The sequence below is a fragment of the Mercenaria mercenaria genome, chromosome 8, assembly GCF_021730395.1.
Source record: "Mercenaria mercenaria strain notata chromosome 8, MADL_Memer_1, whole genome shotgun sequence".
Lineage (NCBI taxonomy): Eukaryota > Metazoa > Mollusca > Bivalvia > Venerida > Veneridae > Mercenaria > Mercenaria mercenaria.
In genome coordinates this window covers 33,655,800-33,671,671 of record NC_069368.1, presented here as the reverse complement: position 1 = coordinate 33,671,671, position 15,872 = coordinate 33,655,800, and the positions used below count along the sequence as shown (strand labels likewise).

The following is a 15,872-nucleotide window of genomic DNA, read 5'->3' as shown; positions in this document are numbered from 1 at the left end:
AAGGGAGATTGGTCATGACCAGCTGATGACCCTTTTGATTTTGAGAACATTAGGTCAAAGGTCAAGGTCACATTGACCCAGAACAGTAGAATCTTTTTCTTGCCAAATATCTAGGGAATGCTTTTGACTAAGATCACATTTAATACGGAGGTCACTTATGACTGGTAAATGACCCAAACATACAGTGCACAGTGCATCAGCAGGGACATTTCATGTTGTACGAACTCCTGTTTACAATAAGTTACTTTCCTTCATATTTATTACATTGTTAACTTCTCCTGCAGAATGTAAGTACAGTCAGATATTCAACAGCTAGCAGTCTATAAATGAAAGCTGTCTGACTAGGAAACATAATATATCAAAAGTAAAGTTTTTTAACCCAGAACTCATGAGCAGACAATTAGCTTGTCTACCCCAGAGATAGTTCAGAATAAACTACAGTGTATAATATTCTGTTTATTTTGATAGAATCTATTATACATATGTACAGACATTTAAACATATGAACATATTAAATATGTGAACAGTTCATGAATACTGGGAGATTTCCTTACAGTTTACAAGAAGGATAATATGTAGCAACAATACATTTGGTATTTGCAGAATTGTGAAATCAATTCAATTATTGGCATAAAATATTACGATTTGGGTAAAAAATGGCTATTTTAGCATGAGACATGAAATTCTTTGATTTCATTTTTTAAAGATACATGTCTGTAGATTTATGACAACCTTTTTTAGGAAATTTAGAAAAGAACTTTTAGGTAGTTATTCCACATGCTTGCAACATAATTTTTTTTAATATTTACAAACTTTTTATCTACAATAACACTCTTAATAAAAAGAAATATTTGTAGAAAAATCTCAGAAGTGTCAAGTCAAATTATTTATATTTGACAACATTTAGAAGGAATCTATCTGTGCTTTGTGTTATATACATTAAAATATCTATTTGAACAGTACTCGAAAGTTAATACACCATTATAGTTTATTTTGAAAAGATTCTGATGTTTATCTGGAGGCATGCCCCATATAAGATGGAATAAATAGGAGTATATTTTCTTTTGTCAAGGATTGACTCAAATAAAAAGTCAACAAAATTTAGACCCGCATCAATATGAATTATTTTACAATATACATTTGTAAAACTGTTGATGAATTTTGTTCTAGTTATGACAGCTTGAAGACCTGGAGAAAGTTATTTTTATCTGGTAAAGCATTACAGCTGAAGAACAGTTGTCTTGTTTCAGCACACCAACATACAGCATAGGGAGCATTGAGGTTCTTCAGCATAACTTTTCCTGTAGAACAGTCACCTGCTATCTCTTCTATATCATTGCTCTTTTTGTCACACACAAAAATAGTACCATCATCTGACAGTGTTATACCAATAGGCCAAGTCAAACCACCATAACTACTGATCACCTCACCCTGCCAGTTTAACCTTGTAATTTTTTTCATTTTCCAGTCAGATACATAGATAGAATCAGTGTTAGTGGTAACATTTACTGGCATGCTGAATATATTTCCTCCTCTGACTGTTGTCAGTACAGTACCATTGATATCAAGAATTTGGAGTTTTGCAGGCTTAACAAATGACACAACAAGTTCCCCCTGACAGTAACTTATACCAAAACATTCTCCATCAACCTTCAGAGTTTGTTTCTTCTTGAGTTTGTTTGAGGAGACCGATATAAACTGAATATTTTGTTTGTCATGAAGTGTGACAGCAAGTTCAGTGCTGGTAACTGAGGTGACATCCCATGGCCCAGTTTCTAGTAATTGATCAGTTACAGATTGACTGCAGGTATCCACCATTTTTACAGCATTGTTATAACTGTCAGTGATGATAAGAAGATCAGGAGTAAGGAGAGTCATTCCTGAAATCCCACATCTGACTTTGTCTTTTGATGTATGTACACAGATTTCACCCTGATGTGAAGTTTTTCTGGATTTTATATCAACAGCTGGAGGAGGACTTGGTTGTTTTAATGATTTCTCTGTGAATGTACCCAGTGACCTCTCCTTTTCAAGTAGGGTTGATACTGTTTTATTTGGTTTAAAGTTGTACTCTTTGATATCATATGCTGTTAGCTGTTGGACACGTTTCTCGTAATCTTTGATCATTTGCTCAGCTAATTTCAGCTCCATGAAAAGTTTGTCTGCTTGTTTAGTTGTGTTGAGATGTTGAATGGTGTCAGATGATATCTTCATAGACTTGGTAACATCATTACAAGTTGTTTCTACTGTCTTCAGGTTCTTGTTATTTTCTTGTTGGATGGTCTTTGCTGCATCTTCAGCTTGTTTTTCTAGTTCATCTAGTCTTTGATTTATTTCTTTCCGAAACATTTTTATATCAGCCAGTACATCTGTCAGAGAACTGTTGGACTTTGCTGTTATTTTCTTCACATCTTCATATTTCTTGCAACACCGCTCAGTGAGGGTATCCATAGTTTTCAAGATATCTTGATGTTCTTTGCTGTTAATGACCTGGCCAGAAATGTCTGGTATGTAGTCGACTTTGCAAGATGTACTTGTGTGTTCAAGTGTAACACATACACAGCAGAGTAGTGCTTCATGGTTCTGACAGTAGAACTCGATCATTTTTTTCATGTGTTTAGGACAAGGTTTGGTAAGGTTGTCAGGCTGACTTGGATGCACAGAGGCTGAAGACATGGTTTGTGGCATGCTGTTTTTATCTAGAAGAGTATGATGCCTTGAAAGTGTGTGTCTCTTGTGAAGTGTAAAGCAAGTCTCGCACAGATGTTCATTGCAGTCAGCACAGTAACCATGGGCAGGGAGTCGAGGACCATCATGATCACAAGGCTGACAGTACAATACCATGTCTTCATCAGAGCCAATAGTTGACAGAGAAAAATGTTTTGGCATCTTTTTACCAGGAACAGCCATTTCTAAACTGAAATGTAAAATAAACAAGACTGACAGTAAACTTCACAGTCCATAGTTGATGATGAAAAATTTTGGAACATCTTTTTACCAGGAACAGCCATGTAAAATAAACATTTTCCATGTACAGGTACTGCAGAGTTATGTACCCTTCAACATAGACAAAATCTGTATATAGGCATTAATAGCAATTTTGGGATATTGTTGTCCAAACTTCTTCCACAATTTTAAATGGATTCTAATGAAACTTTATGCACATGACTGCCATGAAATGTAGATGTGTGTGATATTTGTTTTACCTCAATTATGAATAAAGTGCTCATGGTGAGCTATTGTGATTGTCCCGTTAACAAGTGTAGTGTTATTAAAAATTCTAGAGAGCACAATTTGTGCCTGGTTTTTTTTAAAGTGTCAATGTTTGCTTCCATGAAATCGAAGACCAGTTCATTGGGTCAAATACTAGAACAAATAATAGAAAAAACTTCATTAGCAATCTGGACACCACATATTTTTCTTACTGAACTGCATGGAACTTTGTCAAACTATTTATCTTTTATGAAAACTAGTGCTAGTTAATCCCCGCCACAAGTGGTGGGGGTTATAGGAATGGTCTCCTTCCGTCTGTCCGTAACTTTGTCAAACTATTTATCTTTTATGAAAACTAGTGCTAGTTAATCCCCCGCCACAAGTGGTGGGGGGTTATAGGAATGGTCTCCTTCCGTCTGTCCGTAACACTTTTGTGTCTGCTCCATATCTCCTAAACCCCTTGATGGATTTTCATGAAACTTGGGTCAAATGATCACCTCATCAAGACGATGTGCAGAACCCATGAGTCAGCCATGCCGGCTCAAGGTCAAGGTCACAATTCGAGGTCAAATGTTTGAGCCTTCCATTTTGTGTCCGCTCTATATCTCCTAAACTCCTTGAAGGAATTTTATAAAACTTGGGTCAAATGATCACCTCATCATGACGATGTGCAGAACCCATGAGTCAGCCATGCCGGCACAAGGTCAAGGTCACAACTGAAGGTCAAAGGTTTGAGTCTTCCATTTTGTGTCCACTCTATATTTCCTAAACCCCTTGAAGGATTTTCATCAAACTTTGGTCAAATGATCACCTCATCAAGACGATGTGCAGAACCAATGAGTCAGCCATGCCGGCCCAAGGTCAAGGTCACAACTGAGGGTCAAAGGTTTGAGCCTACCATTTTGTGTCCGCTCTGTATCTCCTAAACCCCTTGAAGGATTTTCATAAACTTGGGTCAAATGATCGCCTTCTCAAGGCGATGTGCAGAACTCATGAGCCAGTCATACCGGCTCAAGGTCAAAGTCACAACTCAAGGTCAAAGGTTTGAGCCTTCCATTTTGTGTCCGCTCTATATCTCCTAAACTCCTTGAAGGAATTTTATAAAACTTGGGTCAAATGATCACCTCATCATGACGATGTGCAGAACCCATGAGTCAGCCATGCCGGCACAAGGTCAAGGTCACAACTGAAGGTCAAAGGTTTGAGCCTTCCATTTTGTGTCCACTCTATATTTCCTAAACCCCTTGAAGGATTTTCATCAAACTTTGGTCAAATGATCACCTCATCAAGACGATGTGCAGAACCAATGAGTCAGCCATGCCGGCCCAAGGTCAAGGTCACAACTGAGAGTCAAAGGTTTGAGCCTACCATTTTGTGTCCGCTCTGTATCTCCTAAACCCCTTGAAGGATTTTCATAAACTTGGGTCAAATGATCGCCTTCTCAAGGCGATGTGCAGAACTCATGAGCCAGTCATACCGGCTCAAGGTCAAGGTCAAAACTCGAGGTCAAAGGTTTAAGCCTTCCATTTCGTGTCCGCTCTATATCTCCTAAACCCCTTCAAGGAATTTTTTAAAAGTTGGGTCAAATGATCACCTTATCGAAACAATGTGCAGAACTTATGAGTCAGCCATGCTGGCTCAAGGTCAAGGTCACAGCTTAGGGTCAAAGGTTAGAGCCTTCCATTTTGTGTCCACTCTGTATCTCCTAAACCCCTTGAAAGATTTTCATCAAACTTGGGTCAAATGATCGCCTCATCAAGAGCTCATGAGTCAGCCATGTGAACTCAAGGTCAAGGTCACAAGTCAAGGTCAAAGGTTTTAGCTTTGTATCTCCTAAACCCCTTGAAGGATTTTCATGAAACTTGGGTCAAATGATCACCTCATCAAGACGTTGTGCAGAAATCATGAGTCAGCCATACCAGTTCAAGGTCAAGGTCACATCTAAAGGTCAAAGGTTTACCCTTTCACTGTCCATAACAGTGGCGGGGGATCCATTTTGTGTCCACTCTATATTTCCTAAACCCCTTGAAGGATTTTCATCAAACTTTGGTCAAATGATCACCTCATCAAGACGATGTGCAGAACCAATGAGTCAGCCATGCCGGCCCAAGGTCAAGGTCACAACTGAGGGTCAAAGGTTTGAGCCTACCATTTTGTGTCCGCTCTGTATCTCCTAAACCCCTTGAAGGATTTTCATAAACTTGGGTCAAATGATCGCCTTCTCAAGACGATGTGCAGAACCAATGAGTCAGCCATGCCGGCCCAAGGTCAAGGTCACAACTGAGGGTCAAAGGTTTGAGCCTACCATTTTGTGTCCGCTCTGTATCTCCTAAACCCCTTGAAGGATTTTCATAAACTTGGGTCAAATGATCGCCTTCTCAAGGCGATGTGCAGAACTCATGAGCCAGTCATACCGGCTCAAGGTCAAGGTCAAAACTCGAGGTCAAAGGTTTAAGCCTTCCATTTCGTGTCCGCCCTATATCTCCTAAACCCCTTCAAGGAATTTTTTAAAAGTTGGGTCAAATGATCACCTTATCGAAACAATGTGCAGAACTTATGAGTCAGCCATGCTGGCTCAAGGTCAAGGTCACAGCTTAGGGTCAAAGGTTAGAGCCTTCCATTTTGTGTCCACTCTGTATCTCCTAAACCCCTTGAAAGATTTTCATCAAACTTGGGTCAAATGATCGCCTCATCAAGAGCTCATGAGTCAGCCATGTGAACTCAAGGTCAAGGTCACAAGTCAAGGTCAAAGGTTTTAGCTTTGTATCTCCTAAACCCCTTGAAGGATTTTCATGAAACTTGGGTCAAATGATCACCTCATCAAGACGTTGTGCAGAAATCATGAGTCAGCCATACCAGTTCAAGGTCAAGGTCACATCTAAAGGTCAAAGGTTTACCCTTTCACTGTCCATAACAGTGGCGGGGGATTTATTACTGAACTTTATGAAACTTTGTCATACTATTTATCATTTATAAAAACTAGTGCTAGTTCAAAACTTGTTTACCTTGAGTATAAAACTAGGGCACTAGATTAGATCAGGGATGACTTGGTTTATGCTAAAAATGCCAAATTTCCTACCTGATTTACATAAAACAAAGACAGAATATTTGTCTTAATGAGGTTTTGGTCAAACTGAATACAGGGTTACTTTGGGTAAAAACTAGATCATGTTTGGTACAGTACATTATGGTCCTCTCATTTCTAACTTTGTCAGCACATAATAACATCTTAATATTGTATCTTTCAAATTATAAATAAAGATTAATATTCAACATACCACTAGAGAAATTCCTATTCTTGTTTAAAGTTCACAATTCTCTGTAATGATCTTTGTGTTTATTGCACTTATCAGTTTACTCCCATGTCATGTGACAGTGATAAAACAAGGTTAAGAAGTTATTTTGGGAAATGTTTAAATAAGTTAGATAAGTTTTAGATAGGTTAGATTAAGTTTTGAAATCCATATATCAGTTAATAAATCTTTTTTAGGAACAAAAAGTACAGTTAGCTTTGAATAGTAAGGGTTTAAACTGCTTTAATATTTTCTGTCACTGTTGTTCTTTTAATAATAGACATGTATTTTGGGCTAATTATGCCCCCTTTTAGACTTAATAAATTCTGGTTAAAGTTTTGCATGCAAGTTACTGCCTGCAGAACAAATGCAGATATTAAATTGAAACTTCACATGTGCCTTCGGGGTTATAAAACTAGTTGATTGCATCAAATCCCATATAATAACTCTGACATGCATTTTGGTCAAATTATGTCCCTTTTTTTTAGCTCACCTGAGCACGAAGTGCTCAAAGGTGAGCTTTTGTGATCACCCTGTGTCCATCGTCGTGTCGTCAACAGTTTGACTGTTAACACTCTAGAGGTCACAGTTTTGGCCCAATCTTAATGAAACTTGGTCAGAATGTTACCCTCAATAAAATCATGGACGAGTTCGATATTGGGTCATCTGGGGCCAAAAACTAGGTCACCAGGTCAAATCAAAGGAAAAGCTTGTTAACACTAGAGGTCACATTTTTGGCCCAGTCTTAATGAAACTTGGTCAGAATGTTACCCTTAATAAAATCTTGGACGAGTTCTATACTGGGTAATCTTGAGTTAAAAACTAGGTTACCAGGTCAAATCAAAGGAAAAGCTTGTTAACACTCTAGAGGTCACAATTTTGGCCCAGTCTTAATGAAACTTGGTCAGAATGTTACCCTATATAAAATCTTGGACGAGTTCGGTATTGGGTCTGTCTGGGGTCAAAAACTAGGTCACCTGGTCAAATCAAAGGAAAAGCTTGTAAACAAAGAAAACGAACCTTATCTGTCAAACATCGAAATTGACAAGTTAAATGTGTCACAATTGAAAGATTATTTACGGTTTCACAATCAGTATGTGTCGGGAAAGAAGAATGAACTTGTTTTAAGAGCTAAAGGTGTACAGAAGTTAGGCTTAAACGATCTCCAGCAGGAACAAAGGAACGCGGAAGTGAATTTTGAAAAAAGAAAAACTGAGAAACTTGTAACACCGCTCGGTGAGAAATTACCGAATCCAGAGACATTAAAAACGTGGAGTAATGATCTAATGGAATTTCCTAACTTCAGTGATGGAGATATTTACAATTATTTTGTATTAAAAATGAAAACAAAGAAACAGCTGAGATCCAAAGTGTACTACGCAGATAGACATGTACATAGCATATTGTACCATGACATTAACGAGAAATGTGAACACTGCTTTGTCAAATGTAAAGTTCTGCCATCCTTGCCAAGTGCCAATGTAAAAGACAATCCAGATCACAATGTTTGGCTTTGCCTGTCAAAAGTCACTGGTCAGGTCCATTCTGCAGAATGTGATTGTACAGCGGGGTGAGTGCATTGTCTCATTTCATTCACTTATACACCATATTAAAATATAATACATCCTCGAAAAATAATCTTAAAGCTTTAAAAATGAATTTGGTTTTAGTTGATAGTTGCGATTTATTTTCAAGGATTCTCTCAACCGGTTGACATATAACTTGAGGTTAACATAGTATTTTATTTACCTTGCCTTGATTTACCTTGATGTTGATAGCCGTCTTCTGAGTTGAAACTTGTGTTGGCCCAATTTAAATCATATATTCACAATAAAAAAGTTATGTTACACATGTACGCACACATTAAGGATGGTGATATATATGATTTGTTGCAGAAACTTTACTTTTTCGCGTACTTTTTCCTAATTCTTTTAATGTACATTACACACGTATATGGTGTACTGGGAGCACTGTTAGAATTTTATTTTCTTAGTTCAGATTTCTTATACAAAAATTCTTAAACCAATCAATTTTTCTTAACTTTCAGGAGTGGGGAAGCATGTAATCACATTGGAGCTCTGATGTACGCCCTTGCTGACCTAACAGCAAAGAAGAAGGATGGAACTCTGGCGTCGACTTCAAAAAAATGCGTATGGGGTCAGTTTAACAATCCACGGAAAAGAAAACTTACTCCAAAAAAATCTAGTGAATTAACATTTAGGAAATATACATTTGATTCTAAATTGGAGGCGGTAGAAAAGAAATCACGAAAAGAACTATTCATAAATTCTGTAGATGAGGACAGGTTTCGGTTAAGTCTTGAAAAGTGTAATCCGGCTGCAGGCTGGCTTCTTAACTTTGTTGAGAGCAAAGCAGTGGAGGAGGTTCCCCAGTTTCTTGATATAACTTTTAACTTTAAGGATAGTGTCGACCTAACATGTGCTGATGTACAGAAGACAATCACCACAAAATTTAATGAATTAAAAATGAGTGATGTAGACTGTAAGACAGTTGAAAGGTTAACACGAGGTCAAGGAAAAAACATTTTGTGGGAAGATGAAAGAAAAATGAGAGTCACCGCATCAAACTTTGGTGAGGTGATGTCACTGAAATCCGAGACACCTCGTGAAGGACCAATAAAAAGAATAATGTATTCTAACATTACAGAGTGACGATGAAAAAAACATACCAAGACTTTAAAGTGTCAGAGTGTGGACTGTACGTGAAAGGAGACACTCCATACCTTGGTGCAAGTCCTGACGGAATCGTCACCTACATTTCACAGGGCCAGATGGAAACTGGTGTTCTGGAAATTAAGTGTCCAGCATCGGACAGATGGAGAAATCTGCACCCAACAGACTGTGCAAAAGATCCAGATTTCTGTTGTGTGTCGAACCCAGTAACTGGTTTGTGTCATTTAAAGATCGGTCACAAGTATTATTACCAGGTTCAGGGCCAGATGGCACTGACCGGCATGAAATGGTGCGATTTTGTGATCTGGACATTAGGTGGCATGTCGGTTGAAAGAATAGAATTCAATGAGGAATGTTGGTTGGGCATGTTAGTTAAACTCAAGGACTTTTACCAGCATGCTGTTTTACCTGAACTGTTCTCAAGAAGGGTACAACGTGGATTGAAACTTTATTAGGTTTAAGTCAGAAACTTGCCTAATGAATTGTGCAGGAACAAGTTAAAAACTATATTAGGATCAGGACTTATCAATGATCAGTAGAAAATCTTCCAGTTTTCAGTGTTACCTCTTGAAATTATAAATGTTGAAATATGATATCTCATACAGTTGATTCCCTTAGTTCTGTAATTATAAATTGAAAAGAGATACCAAGTTTAAATTACATTTATTCACTTTAAAGTAATTGGTTTGTTGTCAGAAATCATTCCACCCCCACCCCTGAGCCAGGCAAAACACTTTTTAGCGGAATAAGTTAATACATTTGTAATTTAACCCTTAACCTGCTGGCGGCAAGTGATTCTGCCTTTGCGACCTGTGCAGTCTGATCAAGATCTACACTGTTTACCATTCAGTCAGTATATTTTTAGTAAGCACCCCTTTTAACATTTAATAATACTGTCCAGATTGAAAGATGGACAAGTTCATTACAGAAATTTAACAGAGTAAGGGTTAATTACTGGTACTGGTTTGACTGAATATTATGTTCAAACATATATATTTTTTGATAATTATATATATATATATATATATATTCAGCCTTTTACTAATAATTTTGTTTGTTGTTGACTGTTTATAAATCATAAAAATTTGCTTTTTCTTATGTTTTATTTTATGTAAAAATTTGAGGCATGATTGAATTAAATGTTAGATTCTCCACATTCACAAAGGACACAGTATGTTTAAGCTTTTTAAATGTTAGCCAAAAAGTCCATTTGGAAAATAAGAATTTGTCCAAAACTAGTGCCCAATGTAATAACACAATAAATTTTGATACCATACAAATATTTTTAAGACAAAGAGAATCTAACATTTTATTTGATTCAGCCTGAAGTAAATACACAAAAGAGCCTACATGGTTTTACAATTCCTTAAATATGAACATTTGACTTTCTTCGGTATCACCAATATATAAGAAATAATGGGCAAAGGATTGCCACGGAGTAAAAAAATTGATTTCAGTAACACGACCTACCAGTGAAAAGATTCCCTACCAACCAACCCACACAAAAAACATTGGGTTCTGTTACCGCAAACAAGCAATTTTTAATTATGGCCTTATAGGTGTAGGTAACAGCTGTTTGGTTTTAAAATCATCCTAAATAGAAGGTCTAAAATTTTGGGAGCTAAAGTCAGCTATGTCAGGTGCCTTTACTGTAAAGTACGGCCTAAAAGTTGTTCTTTTACGGTAACCATTACCAAAACTACTTTTAAAAATTACTATTTTTTAAGTGACCTTGACTTGAATACTTTATCATTCTTTCTTGCTGTATGGAACAATCTTGAACACATTTACACAATGCACAGTTGGCAACCACATAGGATTTTTCATACACAGTAGTTGTTGATGAAATATATAAAATGCAACATGCTGATTTAGAAACCTAAGACCCTCTTCTTTGATCTGATATGGAAGTCATTAATATTCATAAAGAGCAAGTGTGTAACTAATTAAGAATAAACAGAAATGTTTAAATGGAAATTGTCAAAAATCTGCAAATTGCTAGTGACAATGATAATTTCTGTACCCTCAAGGGTTAACAGGCCAAATGACATGCACATGTTAAAGATAACAGATCAGTAATGTACTGTAGATAAAATTTTATCCCCAAAATTATATTGTCACTTGATAAAAGGAACATCTGAGGTAGAACATTTTCAGATATGATCAGATTTACAGATTATCATCAGTTGCTAGTACAGTCAAACCTCAGAATAAAGGCCACTACTTTAAAACCTGTTTTCAGTGGTCAATATTTTCCACAAAAGAGACCACTTGCGTTTTCTTTCATTTTCCAAAGACATTATTGCTATGTACAGTAAGGTCTTACTTAAAATTGTTTGCTTCCGGTGACTTGACCCTAAATGTTTTAAGTCCCTTGGTGAATTTTTTAAAGTTTTTAACAAAAAAAGTTTTATTACTTAAACATGATCAGTGACGTCGGCAATCAACTAACTTATGCTCAAAAGGTATAACCCTGCTACTTGTATTCATTTAACATTTACCATGATGGACATGATTGATTCTGTCTGCGACCAGTGCTGGTCATCATAAACAGTCTGCAAATCTGTGCAGTCTGATCATGATCTGCACTGTTCGCCATTCGGTCAGTTTCTTTTTTGGTCTGCACCCCTTTTAACAGTTAATGGTGCTAAAGCCCAAATAAATAAATGTCCAGATTGAAAGATGGGCAGGTTCGTTATAGAAATTCAACAGGGTAAGGGTTAACAGCACAAAAGTAATTTAAAAAAAGTACTACTTGTTAATTTTTTTGCATGTTACTGGAAACAAACAATTTTTTAAGGCCTAATGTTACACTGTACATAGGCTTACACATTTCTTTCCAATCTACCATATACAGAGCACCAACATTGTAAGAGCAAGAAAACAACATAAATTTTGAATAAATTTATTAACATAAATAAAAAGATAACCACTTTAACCATGTTAACTGCAAGATCACAAGGCTGACAGTACAATACTACGTCTTCATCAGAGCCAATAGTTGACAAGGATAAATGTTTTTTCATCTTTTTCCCTGGGACAGCCATTTCTGAACTGAAATGTAAAAAAACAAGACTAACAGTAAACTTACGGTCTTTATCAGAGCCTATAATTGAGGATGTAAAAGTTTGGAACATCCTTTACCAGCAGCAGCCATGTGAAATAAACATTTTCCATGTACAGGTACTGCAGAGTTACGTACCCTTCAACATAGACAAAATCTGTATATTGGCATTATTAGCAATTATTGGGATATTCTTGTCCAAATTTCTGCCATAATTTCAAATGGATTCTAATGAAACTTTATGCACGACTGCCATGAAATGTAGATGTGTGCGATTTTTTAAGCTCAACTATAAATAAAGTGCTCATGGTGAGCTACTGTGATTGCCCTGTAACAATCGTAGTGTTATTAGAAATTCTAGATAGCCCCGTTAACAAGTGTAGACAAGGTGAGCTATTGTGACCGCTTGATGTCCGTTATGCGTAGTGCGTCGTCCGTCAACAATTTCTAAAAAATTCTTCTTCTTGAAAACCACTGGGCAGAATTGCACCAAACTTCACAGGAATGATCCTTGGGTGGCCCCCCCCTTTCAAAATTGACCACCTCGGTAGCCTTGTGATAGAGCGTCCGCTTCGAGTGTGTGAGGTTGTGGGTTCGATCCCTGGCCTTGTCATACCAAAGACGTAAAAATGGTACTAGCAGCTTCCTCGCTTGGCGCTCAGCATTAAGGGGATAGTGCTAGGACTGGTCAGCCCCGTGTCAGTATAATGTGACTGGGTGGGTAATCATGCCATGTGTCTACGGCGTGATATTTCAGTGAGGCAGCACTATAAAGTTGGGCATTGTGCTCACTGCTACAAGTAGACACCGTCGTTTATATGACTGAAAAATTGTTGAAAAAGACGTTAAACCCGAACACACACACACACACCCTTTCAAAATTATTCAAAGAATTGAATTCCATGCCATGGCAACATAAAGAAAAATCTTTAAAAATCTTCTTGTCCAAAACCACAGGGACTAGGGCTTTGATATCTGGTGTGTAGCATCATATAGTGATCCTCTACCAAAATTGTTCAAATTATCCCCCTATGGTCAAATATGGCCCCGCCCCTGGGGTCACGTGGTTTATATAGACTTATATAGAGAAAACTTTGAAAATCTTCTTGTACAAAAAAAACCACATGGCCTAGAGCTTTGATATTTGGTATGTAGTATCATCTAGTGGTCCCCTACCAAGAGTGTTCAAATTATCCGATTATATGGGTCAAATATGGCCCAACCCCGGGATCCCAATTTTTACATAGACTTATATAGGAAAAAAAGTTTAAAAATCTTCTTGTCTGAAACCACAACACTTAGACATTTGATATTTGGTTTGTAGCATTATCTTATGGTCCTCAACCAAAATTGTTCAAATTGTACCCCTTGAGTGAAAAGAGGCCCTGCCCTGGGGGTCCCAAGTTTTATATAGACTTCTATAGGAAAAAGCTTTAAAAATCTTCTTGTCTGAAACCATACAACCTAGGCTTTTGATATTTGGTTTGATGCATTGTCTAGCAGTTCTCTACCAGAATCGTTTAAATTATGCCCCTGGGGTTAAAATAGGCCCCATCCTAGGGTCACTTAGTTATCATGTGAGTTATATAGGAAAAATATTTAAAAAAGCATCTGATCCTATTTCCAAGACTGTGTCTCTTTTCAGGACGACCCCAAGTATTTTGATGTCACTTGACTGTGACCTTGACCTACTGACCTACTTTCTTGTTTTTTTAGCTCACCTGAGCAGAAAGTGCTCAAAGGTGAGCTTTAGTGATCGCCCTGTGCCCGTTGACCGTCCGTCCGTCAGTCGTCAACAATTTGACTGTTGACATTCTAGAGGTCACATTTTTGGCCCAATCTTAATGAAACTTGGTCAGAATGTTACCCTTAATACAATCTTGGACGAGTTTGATATTGGGTCATCTGGGGTCAAAAACTAGGTCACCAGGTTAAATCAAAGGAAAAGTTTGTTAACACTCTAGAGGTCACATTTTTGGCTCAATCTTAATGAAACTTGGTCAGAATGTTACCCTTAATAAAATCTTGGACAAGTTTGATATTGGGCCATCAGGGGTCAAAAACTAGGTCACCAGGTTAAATCAAAGGAAAAGTTTGTTAACACTCTACACTGCGAAAAATATGTGCATATACGGGAGTATACGGTCCCGTATATGTCTAATATACGAATATCATATAAAAGGTACCTTTCCTGAAAGTATGATCAAAACCTACGCCTTAAACATACTTTTGGACCTTGACAATCCCTAACTTTGAATACTGACATAAACTGTTGAAACGTATTTATGCTAAGTATGAATAAACGGATCCATGTGAGAAAAACATGAATGTCCAATTAAAGAATACGGGATTCCCGTATATGGAATGTTCCATATACGGGAAAAATGTTTCCGTATACGCCCGTATATTAGGAGTATACGGAATGCGTACACTCCCGTATACGGAACCATTTTCCGCAGTGCTAGAGGTCACATTTTTGGCTCAATCTTAATGAAACTTGGTCAGAATGTTACCCTTTATAAAATCTTGGAAAAGTTTGATATTGGGTCATCTGGGGTCGAAAACTAGGTCACCAGGTCAAATCAAAGGAAAACCTTGTTAACACTATAGAGGCCGCATTTATGAATGTATCTGCATGAAACTTGGTCAGAATGGAAATATTGATGATCTTAATATCCAGTTTGAATCTGGGTCATGTAGGATCAAAAACTAGGTCACCAGGTCAGATTAAAGGAAAAGCTAGTTTACACTGTAGAGGCCACATTTATGACCATATTTTAATGAAACTTGGTCAGAATGTTAATCTTGATGATCTATAGCTCAAGTTTGAAAATGGGTAAGGTGGGGTCAAAAACTAGGTCACCAGGTCAAATCAAAGGAAAAGCTTGTTTACACCCTAGAGGCCATATTTATGACTGTACATTTATCTTATGAAACTTAGTCAGAATGTTAAATTTAATGATTGTAGGACAGGTTCGAATCTGGGTTATGTTGGGTCAAAAACTAGGTCACCAGGTCAAATCAAAGGAAAAGCTAGTTAACACTTTAGAGGCCACATTTATGACCATATCTTAATCAATAAGTTAATGACACTTGGTCTGAATTTTAATCTTGATGATCTTTAGGTCAAGTTTAAATCTGGGTCAGGTGGGGTCAAAAACTAGGTCACTAGGTCATATCAAAGGAAAAGCTTGTTAACACTCTAGAGGCCACATTTATGACTGTATGTTCATGAAACTTAGTCAGAATATTAAACTTGATGATTTTTAGGTCAAGCTCAAATCTGGGTCATGTCGGGTCAAAAACTAGGTCACGGAGTCGAATCAAAGGAATAGCTAGTTAACACTTTAGAGGCCACATTTATGACCATATCTTAATGAAACTTGGTCAGAATGTTAATCTTGATGATCTTTAGGTCAATAGGTCAGGTGAGCGATACAGGGCCGTCATGGCCCTCTTGTTTACGATACAGCCTTGAAATTTTGATGACATACAGTTTTGCACACAAATCCTAAAACTGAATTTCACTGACCATGAATGTGACCTTAGTACTGACTTTCTTAATATTTTATCATCAGTTTGACATTTGAAATATGTAGCTCATATTAC

General features: G+C 37.2%; 3 protein-coding genes across 3 annotated transcripts; 2 read left to right on the top strand and 1 right to left on the bottom strand.

Annotated features, from left to right (window-relative positions):
* Positions 1-1,170: 1,170 nt before the first annotated feature.
* Positions 1,171-6,580, bottom strand: LOC123566614 (uncharacterized). Its single transcript, XM_045360884.2, has 2 exons — positions 6,492-6,580; positions 1,171-2,917 (listed from the first exon to the last, which is right to left on the bottom strand). The coding sequence occupies exon 2, from the start codon at positions 2,908-2,910 to the stop codon at positions 1,171-1,173; it is 1,740 nt and encodes a 579-aa protein (XP_045216819.2). The 5' UTR covers positions 2,911-2,917; positions 6,492-6,580.
* A 980-nt stretch (positions 6,581-7,560) lies between these two features.
* Positions 7,561-9,178, top strand: LOC123550837 (uncharacterized). Its single transcript, XM_045339234.2, has 2 exons — positions 7,561-8,076; positions 8,554-9,178. The coding sequence occupies exons 1-2, from the start codon at positions 7,793-7,795 to the stop codon at positions 9,176-9,178; spliced, it is 909 nt and encodes a 302-aa protein (XP_045195169.2). The 5' UTR covers positions 7,561-7,792.
* A 2-nt stretch (positions 9,179-9,180) lies between these two features.
* Positions 9,181-9,654, top strand: LOC128558870 (uncharacterized). The gene has a single exon (XM_053549101.1). It carries the CDS (start codon positions 9,181-9,183, stop codon positions 9,652-9,654), a length of 474 nt encoding a protein of 157 aa, XP_053405076.1.
* Positions 9,655-15,872: the final 6,218 nt, after the last annotated feature.

What these genes read in the sequence shown, in the direction of transcription:
- LOC123566614 (XM_045360884.2), bottom strand. Translation starts at nt 2,910, where the DNA reads ATGGCTGTTCCTGGTAAAAAGATGCCAAAACATTTTTCTCTGTCAACT.
- LOC123550837 (XM_045339234.2), top strand. Translation starts at nt 7,793, where the DNA reads ATGGAATTTCCTAACTTCAGTGATGGAGATATTTACAATTATTTTGTA. An exon ending in GAATGTGATTGTACAGCGGG is followed by an intron (nt 8,077 to 8,553) that starts GTGAGTGCATTG and finishes CTTAACTTTCAG; the next exon opens with GAGTGGGGAAGCATGTAATC.
- LOC128558870 (XM_053549101.1), top strand. Translation starts at nt 9,181, where the DNA reads ATGAAAAAAACATACCAAGACTTTAAAGTGTCAGAGTGTGGACTGTAC.